Source organism: Taudactylus pleione, unplaced genomic scaffold (genome assembly GCF_031769625.1).
Source record: "Taudactylus pleione unplaced genomic scaffold, aTauple2 ptg000810l, whole genome shotgun sequence".
Classification (NCBI taxonomy): domain Eukaryota; kingdom Metazoa; phylum Chordata; class Amphibia; order Anura; family Myobatrachidae; genus Taudactylus; species Taudactylus pleione.
In genome coordinates this window covers 533,649-548,615 of record NW_028285212.1, presented here as the reverse complement: position 1 = coordinate 548,615, position 14,967 = coordinate 533,649, and the positions used below count along the sequence as shown (strand labels likewise).

General features: G+C 43.4%; 1 protein-coding gene across 1 annotated transcript in view; it reads right to left on the bottom strand.

The window, feature by feature from the left end:
• Nucleotides 1–2,892: 2,892 nt before the first annotated feature.
• The window catches only part of PKP3 (plakophilin 3), a 59,218-nt gene continuing 47,143 nt past the window's right edge, over nt 2,893–14,967 (bottom strand). Inside the window, exons 6-13 of the mRNA XM_088458145.1 lie at nt 13,972–14,146; nt 13,669–13,786; nt 12,928–13,089; nt 11,096–11,281; nt 6,633–6,786; nt 6,278–6,470; nt 4,168–4,255; nt 2,893–4,063 (exon numbers count right to left, since the gene is read on the bottom strand). Coding sequence (XP_088314271.1) covers nt 4,028–4,063; nt 4,168–4,255; nt 6,278–6,470; nt 6,633–6,786; nt 11,096–11,281; nt 12,928–13,089; nt 13,669–13,786; nt 13,972–14,146 — 1,112 coding nt within the window. The 3' untranslated portion in view covers nt 2,893–4,027. The remainder of the gene's footprint in view (nt 4,064–4,167; nt 4,256–6,277; nt 6,471–6,632; nt 6,787–11,095; nt 11,282–12,927; nt 13,090–13,668; nt 13,787–13,971; nt 14,147–14,967) is intronic.

Genomic DNA, 14,967 nt, shown 5'->3' with positions numbered 1-14,967 from the left:
GGTATCACCGTTGTTCGGGGTGTGTTACATGTAGAGCTGTCATGCCTGGTGACCGCTTTACACATCCCTACACGGGGAAAAAAAATGTACTATTAGGCAATCTGTGACTTGTACCACTACTTTTGTTATCTACCTCCTGTCTTGCCCATGTGGATTATTCTATGTGGGCAAGACAGAGAGGCAGTTCAAAGAGAGAATGGCACTCCATAGGTCTGCCAACCGGGCAGCCTTGCAAACTGGCTCTAGTGAGCAGCCGGTTGCTAGACACTGCGTAGCAGCCAAACATGGAGTGCAAGATATTCGCTCTAGAATCATTGACCATATACCGCCGAATATTAGAGGTGGCTATAGACCTAAACAATTACTACAACTGGAATGTAGATGGATCAGCATACAGTACTTAACACACTGTCCCCTAAAGGGCTTAATGAGTCATTAGGACTTGAATGTTATCTGTAAGACATAACATAACTTTGTTTTATAGATTCTGGATAATGGTACACTCAATGTAGCTTAGTTACGATAGCTAACCCAATTCTCATCATTGCATATATTCTTTAATATGTATTAATGTGTTAGTATTTAGCAGTCATAGCTTCTGTGAGTGCACACTGATTTTTAATGGTAATAGTGTTCACGGGGATTATATCATGTTTCTTTTTTGTTTTTTCAGGTTACCATAGTAACCGTGTGGGGAGAATGCCATTGGCTCCCTGAGGCGTCGCGGCTTCATGACATCACTGGTGAGGCGACAGCTATGATCAGCAGCACGTGTAGCCAGGGATTGTCGGCGGGCTGAGGTGCCACAGGTGAGTAACCGTTGGGGGATGATTTCATTATTGTTTGATTGTTCTTGGTATATATATCACTGTATTGTACATTGTTTGCTATTCCTGATGACGGGCATTTGCCCGAAATGTTTAAACAATAAATCTTTTCATACTTCATTTATAAGACGCTTGGAGAGTTGCCATTTGGAGTTCGTATGTGGAGGGCTCATTAGCCCATGGATGGCACCTGCACAATTACTTACCTTTACTATTGAGTGTAGGGGATTTTGTCCAGTGTGCATGTGACTAATATAAAATATATATATATATATATATATATATATATATATATATATATATATATATATATATATATATACACACACACACACACATAAATATATACACACACATACATACACACACACACACATATATATATATTAGTTAGTTCTGGAAAGGATGGCAACACTCAACGACTGACAGTAATGTTCACAAAGATTTTAATGCATAATCCAACGTTTCGGGCACAAGCCATCCTTTCCAGAACTATTTTGGGACCTGGTGGTCCATGGAAGGCACCAACGCAATTTACCCTTTACTTCAGTGAGTGCCGGGACTGTGCTATATTCTATATAATATATATATATATACATATATACACACACACACACACACACACACACAGTAATATATAGATATATAAAAGCATCTCTCCAGTATTTATAGACAAACATTGTGTATTCTGTGTTAAATACGTGAGTGAAACACGTAGAAGTGGTCTCTACAACAAAAGAGCAACTCTCCTGCATTTATAGACAAACTATTCTGTGATAAATATGTAAGCGGAACGCGTAGAAGTGGTCTCTACAACAAAACAGCATCTCTCTTGCCTTTACAGACAAACTATTCTGTGATAAATATGTAAGCGGGACGCGTAGAAGTGGTCTCTACAACAAAACAGCATCTTCAACAGCCAGAGTTAAAGGGACTCCTGCATTTATAGACAAGTGATTTATTCTAACATCAGGAATCAGGTTACAACATAAATTATTTTTACAAAATGTAAATGCATTCTTCTCTAATTATTTGTATTATAAGACAATACTGCACCACATTTAAATAGGAAAGAAAATCAAGTGCTAAAATATAATTTTTAATTAGTTTGAAAGTTACACACTGTGTTGTATATTTTTATCCTGTGGCCTGCCTGGGTCTGGCTATTTTTACAAACCCATCTATGGATTTGCAAATTGCATAGTGAGCAGATATTGCACAGCACCTCAACTGTTCTTCATTGCTGAGGGATAGGCACAATGATGTATCAGACTATGTACCTGATCTACATAACGTTTGATTTGTGGAATGGGATAATTAAATAGTCACAACAATGATTTTTATCAGCCCAAGCTAATCAGAAACTTACCACCACTTTGGAGGTGGAAGGAATTCAATCTTTGCAATAATTTTACCCTCCTTGCTCCCATCCAATTTATTTTAAAGGAATACAGATTATTATACTTTATTTATATGGCACCAGAAGGGTTCCGCAGCACCTTACAAAGTACAGAGAAAACCGTGACTAATGCTGGGTACACATTGCAGCGATGTTTACCTGGCGGCAGATGGGCTGACATATCGTATTTGCGGTACACATCAAAACAATGTAATGAAGCCCAGAACAATCCCTTGTTCTGTCCTTCCTTACCTTGCGCGGCACCGCATGCGATATCGTCCGTTTGGCCGTGTAGCACGGCCGACCGGAAGATATTGCCAACTACCACGGGAGCGTCCAGATAATCAATGTACAGTATTTGCACTTCTTGCATTGCATCATGGTTTGTTACAGCTGCAAAGTAAAACTAACTAGATTTTTTTTTGCTTTGCTCCCAACTCAGAATCAGCACCTACATGTCTACAAGACTATACATGTCGGCTGCGGTCTTCACCTTAAGCAATCTCCACACAAGGCAGGCCCCAGCAAGGCCCCGGAATCCGTGAGAATATCTCACCTCCACCAAAGAATGTGGGGGCTTTTGTACACATACAGTTCCTTCCCATGCTTAACCCATTAATTGCCCAAGTGAAAGAACATTTGGCGGGACATTAAGAACACGTGACATTAGCTTCAGAACTTTTATTTATTTCTCTGACACACTGCACTATACAAGGGTGACATAGGAAGAAACAAGGCACATTTGAGCATGTTGACACAAACAGGTATGTTCCCCTGAGATTTAAAAAACTAAAATTTAAAAAAACTACACAGTGTGTTCTCATTTGCAAAAAATACAATAGGGTAAAGGGATTGTGAGGTGGAATTAACTCACAGCTGTACATATCAATATTAACTCATGTAAACCACTTTAGCATATTATAAAGTTTTCTTTAAAACACAGTTCTCATCTGGAAAGATTAAGCACAGTACTCCAGGAACTCTACTCAGGGCCGTAACTAGGGTAGTGCGACCAGTGCCATGGCACAGGGCACCGCAGGGGGCGCTGTTTGGGCCTGTCAATTTTCCCGTTTATTATCATTCTTACTTATAGCTTCCTCTTCTTTTCTCCCCAGCATCTCCTGGTCTCCCCTATCTCTTCCCTGGCCCTTCCCCATGAGGCCATGGCCCTTTTTCAGGTGCACTATCTTATGTCCCTATTTAAAAATGTGGAGGGTGGGGGGGCACCAATGCTGTCTCTGGCACAGGGCACCAAAAAGTCTAGTTACCGCTGTGACATAGGGTGACTAATTGTCTGCAGGATAGATTACTGGAGCCTTGCGTAGTTACTGTATGTAGTGAGAACTGCAGGGTCGCACAGCCATTGGCTCGCCAACTGTTGCTGACTGAACGTGGCCGACACAGTACTCTGAGCACTGACGTTAACAATAACTAGAGAAGCACAGCTTATACCTAAACAGTGTGTATGTATTTGCATGTATTAAATATATAAACCCAAACAGACAATTATGCTGTACATTCAAACCCATACATTAATTCATTTTTTTCCTAGGTTTTTCTTTTTTGTTAAAAAAAAAAAAATACAAGCACACATGCATGTATCTATTTACTTATCAATCTATCTAGCTACATACACTTTCCCCTTTAAAACACCGCTTTGCTGTGTTCAGAGTGGCAGCATTTATTGCACAGGGGAGTATGGTAAGGGATGGGGAAGTACTCGGGTATTCTTTCTCAGTGCTCTTTAGTGATCTTCTGATAAGATGAGAAGCAGACACTAGTGCAGTTGGTAGAGACCACATCATGGGCTGAGGAAATCTTCCTTCCGATATCCCTTCTGTGAAAGAAGATTGACAGGGGATTATAAGAATGCAGTTATGTTTAGCACCTGGCAAGCTTGGAGCTGTGGTGTCATGAGGGTTCTTCCGTGCGCTTACTTACCGCTTTGAAGTCGCGGTGCAGCTTGCTGTACTGCCACATGTTCGTAAGGAGGCTTGAAGCAGCTCTGGAGGACTTCTCACTGTCTGGGCTGGAGAGAAGAAACATCAATCACTCATTAAACGCGTCAGGTCATTGAGCCCTAATCCAGGGGTAGCCAACCTCGGACCTCGTGAGCTACCAACAGTTCATGTTTTCCAGACCACCTAGCAGGTGCACAGGTGCATTCAGTACTAACACATTTGAAAATATCCACAGGTGGAGCTAATTATATCACTTGTGATTCTGTGAGGAGACCTGCAAACCATGCACCGTTGGTAGCTCTTGAGGACCAGGGTTGGCTACCACTGTCCTAATCAAAGTAGAAATAATCTGCGACAGAATCTGCCCCCATCAGACCTCAAATCTGAACCCTTAAGCCAGCCGCATCATTGTAACCTCTTGCCTTATTGCTGGGTACACACTGGCTGATATGTATCGGCCATTCAACTAAATATCGTGGGCACGTCGGGGGGTGTGTACCAGCGATAGGTTTGTGCAGCACAGCTGATGGTCGATATATATGTAGAAATATCGGCACATCGTGCTGTGTGTACGGGCTGCAGAGGCTGCCGGTGACGGACGTCACAACTGGGCAGGCACATGTAAATACCCACCCAGTTGCAACGTCAGGCACAACACATCGGGCCAACTATTGGTAAGTGTGTATGTACTTAGGCCATCCCGTCATCCTAGTGTGTACCCAGCTTTAGGCTGTACTCACCTAGATCCCTGCTTGTTTACTACATACAAACACCAACAGAGCAAGTACTTATAAGCCATTTTCTGTTGCTGTTCTTTCACCACCCACTTAAAGAAGATCTTAAATTCATCAATATTCTAATTATTCCTAATATGTGGTGTTTCTTTTCCTATACGAGGCAATCAAACATCGGACTGGCAACCAATCAGCAGTGGCGGCTCATGATTGGCTGCAAGTCCACAAGCTCCATTTGACTCGCAGCCGGTACCAGATTGAAATTGCGCTGGCGCTGTCTGTCCATGTCTGCCACTGCCGCCAGTGCGCCAGCTGTAATTAGCTGGTGGCCCAGCCCCTACTGGCTGCTGATAGCACACAGGGGGAGACGAGAAGCTGCTGGAGCGACATGATGAGATGAGTTGCTGGGGGAGGGGGCATAATGTGTAAGGGGCACTACTATTGTGTGGAATAATGTGTTCTATGGGGCACTACTACTGTGTGGCATAATCTGTAAGGGGCATTACTGTGTAGTGTAAAGGACATTACTGTGTTGCATTATGTAAAAGGGGCACTACTACTGCGTGGCATAATGTGTATAAGGAGTACTACTGTGTGGCATAACCTGAATGAGCCCTGTGTGGCATAACCTAAATGGGCTCTGTGTGAGATAACATGAATGGGCTCTGTGTGAGATAACATGAATGGGCTCTGTGTGGGGGCAAATGTATGTGTTTTTACATCTGGGGGGCCTATTAACATCTTGCTAAGTGGCCCACAAAGTTATAGTTAAGCCCTTGCATGCAAACACAGAGGCTCTGGATTTAATATGAACTTGCATGAGTCATCAATTTTGCTCAGACAGATATTAAACTTCTACTTTTGTAGCTTTCTCACAGGTACTTGGCAGACTGCCAATTTCCATTGGAGCCAGCCCTGGAACCTGTGTAATTTAACAGTGTCCCCATTTTTAGCGATTGTGTGAAAGTGTGTGGCCCTGACAAAGTTTAAACCTAGGCAAAAACTAATCCTGGTCAAACTACACTACCATGCCAAATTTGGCGGAGCTAGGTCCAAAACTCTGGCTATGCATAAAGGACAAAGAGACACAGACTTTCTTGCTTATTTTATAGAAGTATAGCCATACCTCCCAACTTTTTGGGCACAGTGCTCTACAGAGCAGCGGCAAATGGATGAAGCGCACATGTGTGTCATCCACATTTTGTCTGGGGGCATGATGTGCGGTCAGGCCCCCAAAATATGCGCAATAGGTGGCGTCATCCACGTGCTTGAGAATGCGGCCATTTTTGTAGTGTGCAGGAAAGTCCAGACACGGTCCTTCTCGTGGAACCCTTTCAGACTGTTGCCTCCACTTACCCGTCTCTCTTCCTCTTGATGTACATCAGTTTGCCCAGTCCATTGAAGTATACAATATCTCGTGCTGCAAGGGGTCCAGCTACAGTGAGATTATTGAGCACAGCAATGATATTCACTATAACCTCAGCAGGAGGGCTCTTGTCTCCTCCCTCACCGGGGAGTTTCTCAAGAAGATGGCTCACTAGCTTGGTGGCTGAGATATTAAGAAGACAGACACACAATGATTAAAAAAACAACATATAGGCTTAAAGCAAGTGAAAGAGGTACTATATAGTAAGAGGAAAAGCTGAGAAACTCTATACAGTGATATAGTAAATGATGAAAGATAGGGGAATGTCAGAAACCAGGTACTCACACATCTCCTCCTTATTTTTGGCATGTCTAGACAGGTTGCGGATAAGGCCTGTGAGTGACCGGAGTTGGCTGTGATCTGCAGTTCTTAAGCGATCCAGAACTGGGTTTAGAATACGCTCCTGTTCCAATGCCACCTGGCTCAGGACAGCTGCCCACTGATAAATGAACACAACATTTAAATATATATTATAGTATTTAAATTGTTCAGGACTGGAGTTGGGAAAGGAAACCCTGTCATATGGTATCCACCTACCTATTCCTATATCTTCTACATGTAGTATATGCTGCCACTACCTATATACTCTACACGTATCTGCTACCTATTCCTATATCTTCTACATGTAGTATATGCTGCCACTTCCTATATACTCTACACGTATCTGCTAGCTATTCCTATATCTTATATCTTCTACATGTAGTATCTGTTGTCACTTCCTCTATACTCTACATGTATCCGTACATACCCTCTACACGTGGTATCCACCATCTCTCACCTATATCATATACGTGGCACTGCCACCTCTTACCTATATCCTATACCTTCTACATGTGGTACTGCCCGGAGGGGGCCCATGTGCAGACTCAGGGATAAATTTACTAAGATGGGAGTTCTATTAAGTGATGTTGCCCATAGCAACCAATCAGATTCCAGGTATTATCTTCTAGAAGGTGCTAGATAAATGAGAAGTACAATCGGATTGGTTGCTATGGGCATCACTTCTTAAATATAACTCCCATCTTAGTAAATTTACCCCTCAGTGTGAGCCCCCACCTCTCTTTAGCAGTGCAACGGTGGATGCAGTAGAGTAGATTCTGGTGGGGACAGCAGTACTGCGCATGCTCGAGTCACCGGGAAAATGGCCGCCACCATTTTCCCAGTGATTTTTGCTGCTTTGTAGCACCGGTCCAGAGACAATGGACAGGTAAGTATAAAAGACTATATGAGTGCAGGGTGTGTGGTGTGGGCCCCCCTGGACTGTCACCTCTTACCTATATCTTATACCTTCTATGTGTGGTATCTGCCACCTCTTCCTTTATCTTATACCCTCTACATGGGGTATCTGCATATGGTGCCACAAGGGTTCCGCAGCGCCCAACAAAGAACTGTTACCAGTGATGAAATAGTTAATCGCTACATAAGTATATAAGTTGTAACACACATCCATATACCCCTTGCTAGGCCTCTTGAGGTTTGAAATGAGATTGTCTTAATACAGTTGCTGTTTTTCCATAGAATGGTCAAATGACCTTTTGGGGTCAAATAAGCCATAATTTGAGGGGCCTACTCTACCTGTCATTTCTATTGCAACCAGAAGTATAATGAGCCATTCATAGCTTCTATGTTCTTATTAGTAGATAGCCACATTCCATTCTAAGATGTGTAGAGATGCTAAGCATTATGGGTAATTAACAGTGATGTCCAGACTCTATACAAAGGAGCCTTGAAACAGAGTTCATCTCCAGACATTAGGACACGTCATTACTGTATTCTCTTTGTCTGAATATCTTAGTGCTTACAGAGCATGTGCAAGAGAGATAAGTTTGGTCAATGCTATGCTGGACCAATGAGTGCTTGATACCTAGCACTGTATGTAATTAATATGGGCTTAATATCCGGAAAGCCAACACCCCATTTTAGGGTATATAAACCAGAGGTACACAAAGGACCCATTGGCTCCTGGTAGACTTGAGACTGCAGTAGAGTGCTACCAATGTATATTATATATATTATCTGGGCGTTGTGAAACGATGGGCTCCCCAGAGAGAAGATAAGATGAAGTACATCTTATGCTGAAGATGATGAATTACCGGTGTCATCTGAATACATAGACAAAAGTTGAGTATACAGTATACTTTGTATGTTGTTTGTTTATTGTTCATTTGTTATTTGTAAATAAAGTGTGTTCATTTGTACTCACTCATATTGGTCACATGTGTGTACTATTTCATTTCGATCAGAACGAAACCCACCGTTATGCAAGAACATAAACAGCTGAGCAGAACAAGAGAACAGTGACTTAAAGTGCAATACATTGCAGGACAAGTACAGGGCATATAAACATTACTGCAACAGTGGTCTTATCACTCAAATAAGTAGCAGGGTGGCAGAAGTCAAGGGTTAGGTGCTGTTGTAAGGAGTATGGAGTAGAAAATAGTATAAGTAAGGGAAGGAAAAGCACATGAGGGAAAAAGGGCCCTGATTGTAAGAGCTTACATTCTAAAGGGGAGGGGCAGACAGATGGGTGACACAGATGGGACAGACAGTGAGCATGAGACAGAGGGTTAAGATGAGAGCTGGAAGGCTTTGATGAAAAAGTGTGTCTTGAGAGCCCATTTGAAGTTTTGTAGAGGTGGAGAGTGTGATAGGGAAAGGTAGAGAATTCCAGAGGTAGGGAGCAGCCCGTGCAAAATCTTGGAGGCGGCCGTGGGAGGAAGTAATCAGTTGGCAGGAGAAGCATCATCCATTTGCAGAGCGAAAACAGCGGGCAGGAGTGTGAAGGGAGATAAGGTCAGAGATGTAAATGGGAGAGGAATGGGTGAGGGCTTTGTAAGTGAGTGCGAGAAGCTTGTATTAGGTTCTGAAAAAGGAGAGGACCCAGTGGAGGGCTTGTAGGAGAGGGGAGGCAAATGTAATACGTTTGGAGAGGAAGATGAACCGGGCAGCAGCATTGAGGATAGATTGGAGTGGAGAGAGGCGGGAGTCAGGGAGGCCAGATAGAAGGAGGTTACAGAAGTCCAATTTGGAGATGACCAGTGAGTGGATGAGGGTCTTTGTAGCATCCAGGGTGAGATAGGGTCTAATCCTAAAAATATCTTGAGATGGAAACGGCATGACTGCGACATGTGTGGTTTATAGGAGAGGGAGGAGTCCAGGATAATTCCAAGACAACGCACTTGGGGGCTAGAGGAGATGGTTGTGCGGTCAATAGATAATGAAATTGTGGAAAGTGAGGTGCTACAGGAGGGTGGGAAGATGATCAGTTACAGTTACCTATATCTTATACCCTCTACATGTGGTATCTGCCACCTTTTGCTATATCTTATATCCCCAAGATGTGTTATGCCATATGATCCATAAGGAAAAGATAATTTGTTCTCCCTCTTTGTCACAATAAAAGACACTGCACAGTAATACAGACGCCTTGTAATGACCAAACCTTCATTGGGAAAAGTCATTCATCTCTAATACTGCTATCATAGAATAAAGCTGCCCATACACTGCTCGATTATTGTTCCAACTTGCCATTTAGTTGGCATGTTGGAACGATAATCGTTCAGTATATGGTTAACCAACTTGTTGGTTAAATCAAACGTATGTAATTTAACCAGCCCATCCAGCTGATTACCATTTTAGTGTAGGGGGGATTTGTAACCCTCCCAACCCCAATTGAACAATTGTAAGCACAGAAGTAAGTGGCGCCTGTTAAAAATAATGGGGAGGACCGCCACCCAATCTGTTTTATTAATTTTATTTTTTTTTTTTAACAGACGCCGACGCTTTTAGCACAGTGCTGGTTGTTCCAAAATCAGAAAAGAACTGGCGTGGGCACCCCTCCTGATTTCATCTAGTGGGTACCTGCAGTGTGGGTCCACTGACCATGACTCCAACCAGCCCCAGGCAAGTTGGCACCAGGGCTGCCTTTCCCCAGGACAGTTTGGTCTGCCAAAAAAAAAAAGTGATTTCCCTCCTGGGTATAACCAGTTCTGTTGCCTATAGCACCAGGGCTCTTCCGCCATCCGGTGCCCAGTGGGTGCTGGGTAATTGTAATAAAAATAGATTTAAAAACATTTTGTCATTGGCAAACTAAAAGTCCCAGCATGGCCAGGCTGCCAAACATGGCTGCTGGGTAAGCTAGGACAAATGGTTAATTAAGGGGAAAAAAAAACAAAAAAACTGTTTTTTTCTTGGGGTAACCAGCACTAGGCTGAAAACGCTGGTGCCGGTTAGAACGTTTTCTTTATTTTGTTTTGACTTTTTTTTTTTTTTACACACAGAAGTAGACCAGCACCATCTGCCTACTTCACAGACCTCAGACAATAGATCAATTGGAGAGAAAAGTTGTCTAGTTGACTGGTCAGAAGAAACATTTGGATTGTGTGCACTATGCAGTGCTATAACAGGACTACAGAGCGCCCTGTGTGGCAGAGACACTGTCGGACTTGAACATGTGCTGCCTTTGTGCGTTTTCCTTCAATGCACCCCACATTCTGACCAAGTTCTATCCCTAGATGCACATCAGGGTGGGGGGATCGTAACAGGGTCATGCTCCGTACGCCACAGCACTAGGCTACACCTCGGGTCACACTTCATGATGGTATACTTAGTCAGATAATCGTTCAGTTGGGAAGTTTGATGAAACATTACTCAGTGTATGACCATCTTAAGACACAAGCTCCCCTCCCTAGGTAACAATTAGCTGTACATATATGGATTTGCAGCCACAGGACACATGCCCTACTTACTCTGCGGTCTCCGGCAGTGATGTTCTGTAGCGCTCCTGCCGCTGCCTCTGTGGTGTGTCTGTTTAGTTCACACTGTTGCAGCAGCCGGTTATACAGATTGACAATCTGCGGGTGCCACAGTAATTCCATTCCCTTTGGGTCCTTCGAGATTTCGGCAAAGATAGCAAGGTCGGTGCCCTGCCGTTTCTGTTGGGAACAGAAGGGACAAGCTTAGTCCATGCAGTCTAGGGGTGGACTATAATGAGACAAAATCGAATGATATCTACAAGATAAAATAATATAATGTTTAGGATCAGGATCCTTGGAGCCACAACAGGTTTAATTTTTACTTTAAACAAACCTTTAGATTCTAGAGAACCAACATCTTCTCTCTGTGGTTCTGATTCAGAGTCGGATGGTTTTGCTACAGCCACTGGGTCTTTGTACGCAGCGGCTGTGCTATAATATGCTAATGCCGCAGGGGGGAGTCTTGTGTAAATTAAACGCCTCCCGCCGGCTTCTGTGATCCGCTGCTAAGTCCGAGGACGTAGCATTGGTTCACTCTGCGTGACCATCGATCATGTGAGTAACGCTCAGATTACTCAGGATGGTTGGTGTTATCACACTGCCGGGGCCCGTGAAGCTGCATCGGAAGACGCAGGCACTTGCCTCGGTACGCCTGGAAAACATGCCGACAAGCTCCAGTTTTCAAGAATGCTGCCCAGTCCACACCCACAGCATTTCAGTCATGCTGCGTCTTAGCGATCTCGCAGAATGGGATCTGCACAAGCACAGCGCGGCATCTGTGCATGTGCAGATCTCACACCATCTGAGATGTACATAAACCATCGAGTTTGCGTACATCTCTGAATTAGACCCGGTCTCTGCTAAGAGACAGATTGGGCCTATTTGGATCTGCCAGGCGATATAGAACTTCTATCACACATTTACTTAGCCTTCCATGATCTAGATCAGGTCAAAATGCAAAAATATACATCCAAAAAAATGAAGGTTATTTTGTGACAAAAATAAAACGTTTGAATGAAATTAGAAGGAAAGTTAATTCACTCCGAGCTATTTATAGTAAAAGTGAGTCACAACGCTTGGTGGCAAGCCGAACCCTGGTGCACGGCCTGGCCGGTGAACAACCGGATGAGACAGACCCTGGCATTCCCAGACCGGCCAGTGAGTGACTGGGGGCAGCCCAGCAGCTCCCAAAATACTGGGCATACCCCATAATGCTGAGAACATGTCCCTGTGCCACATGACCACACCCCCTTCATGGCACATGGCCAATAACATTTTGCGTGCGTGTGCGCACACATAGTACGGTTACAAAATTTATTTTGCTTGCACCTTAGTCAATTATATACTGAACCAATGTTCTTGAAAATGTACTAACACCATATAGTAGATTGTGGGTGCATCTTAAATGTATCTATCACAAAAGAAGACAAAATTATAGGGCTCAATCCAATTACCCGCAGGTGCAACTAAGTGCTGCTATATGTCGCACTCCCTGTGCCGCTGGATACATGGATTTTTGTTTTGCACAAAACTCTGATTCTGGGTCAGTAAAGGGCCGCGAGTTTCGATGTCTTTTGCCAGCATTTATCGGCTGTTGTACTGGTAATTTGCCCCCTCACATGCAGGGGATCAGTTAATTGGATTGAGCTTTCATTTTTTGACATTTAAATAAGGAATTAGAAATGGAGGAGAAAATAGCTTGTCAAACCTTAGATAAGGTCATGCACAGTGTGCCATGTGTGACCAAACCATTCTCCCCATCCATAAAGCAGTCTGCTCCAGTTGTCTAACCACATGCCCACATGGAAGGTTTTGGATGTTTTTACCTCTTTAAGTTTGCGACTCTGAGGGGTGAAACAGCCCATGGCATCTCCGGCTACACTGCTCCCCCGTTGCGTTCCTTCCAGCCTTTGCAAGCTCGATGGAGGCATCTCATCATACAGTCGGTAAGACAGGTTCCTTAGTACACATACTGCATTTTCCACACTCTAAACAAGAAGAAATTGGCACATTACATGAAAATAACAAGACCCTCCTAACATACACCACCGAGCGTTACTTCAGTAATGCAGACTAGAGGCCTGATTGTGAGTGGCACTATCTGCTTTCAAATATCAGAGATCCATGCTAACATCCACCAGTACTCTGAGTAGGGTGCATGTAATGTATCAGCACCATCCCCAGCCCTCTGCTTGTGAGAGCAGCCATCATTTCTATTATCTGAATTTATTCAGCCCCATCCTTTGTGGGGAAGATTAGTCTGAACATGGACGGATCTCTGCACCCATGGAAGGTGCTACAGACAGATAACCCATTGTTGCATGATGCCACCACCCAGTAACACTCTTTCAGCCATAAGAGAATTGCATTAAGTTTGGTGCATGTGCAGTTTGATACAAATTGTGAGGTCCAACTACATTGGGAATGGTGTGCTTCTCTGAATCAGAAACCAAGAGTCATGTCATCACGCGTACAGTTATTACTTGCATCAAGACCTCCTGGATATGTGAGAGTTTTTTTTATTATAGAACTTCCTTTACCTCACCCCGTAGAGATTGGATTCTCACCTTGTCCTCAGATTTCGAAGCCTGCAAAGCTTGGTTTGTATAGCCAACCAAAGAGTCCAGAAGACCAGGACAATCCCGCATCTTTTGACGGGTCTCCTCACTGGCTGAGCTCAGGTTCCTACAGCACAGAACATGGACAAATCATCTTATAAATAACCGACAACGTTTCAAGCTTTTTTTTTTTAATCTAGTCATATAGCATCATTCGTATTAAGCCAGCAATCAGTAGGCCATCATTCTGCAGTCTCTCTTAAATCAATATTAGGTCAATCTAAACAATCCTGTAGAGCTTTGGTGCAGCACCTGAGGAAGCCTGTGGCGTTGTAGAATATTTCAGCCTCCGATGCATTCTGTTGGATAAGTGCAGATCCTGTAGAGCCAGAGAGTGGGCCTAGCACCCGGTCAGTTAGGGGACCTAGGGTATCGCGTGCCAACCTTGTTTTCAGGTTATCACTTGATGACAAGTTCCACAAAATGCCTGAAGAGCAGAAGAAAAAAAAATTACAATGGAGGTGCTGCAACCTATTGTTATCTGGCCTTACTCATTACAATCCACTGATGTCAGCTTTACATATGGACCACTCTCTTTGAACATTTGTTAATATATCAGATTCCCTTCCATAAAACAGAGGGGGAGATGTATCAAACCTTGGAGAGTGAGAAAGTGGAAAGAGAAAGTACCAATCAATCAGCACCTAACTATCATTTTACAGGCTGTGTTTAAAAAATGACAGTTAGGAGCAGATTGGTCGGTACTTTATATCTATCCACTATCTCTCTCTCCAAGGCTTAGTACATCTACCACAATTTATCTCTTTCCGTGTGAACTCTGCAGCCTCCAGATTTACTTTATGTGCAGTGGGGGACAGCACTAAGGGCTCTATTTATGATGGGATAGGCCCTCCTTTCAATATTTATTGTTATATATTTAATCGGTAATCTAAGATTACAGGTGTTTGTTGCTGTATCTCTCTCGCCATCTTTAGGCAATGGGGACCCGGCAGCAGCCTTTCTGGCTTTAGTGAAGCCTTCCGGCACTGATCATTAGGATCACTGTGATTCTAAATGAAATATGCCACTGGTAATAAGGTATGTTCTTAAATGGGGCCTTACGGCTACGTACACATCAGAATGACGTACAAAAGACGCAATAGTCATTCCAATTCCCCTTCATCCCAGAACACACAATATAGAGCATGCACACTATGCAATCTTCTGAACGACAGCACGATATATAATGTGAAAGGATTGTATCCAAATAATCGTTTCTCCTGTACACACTATGCCACAGGTTCTCAA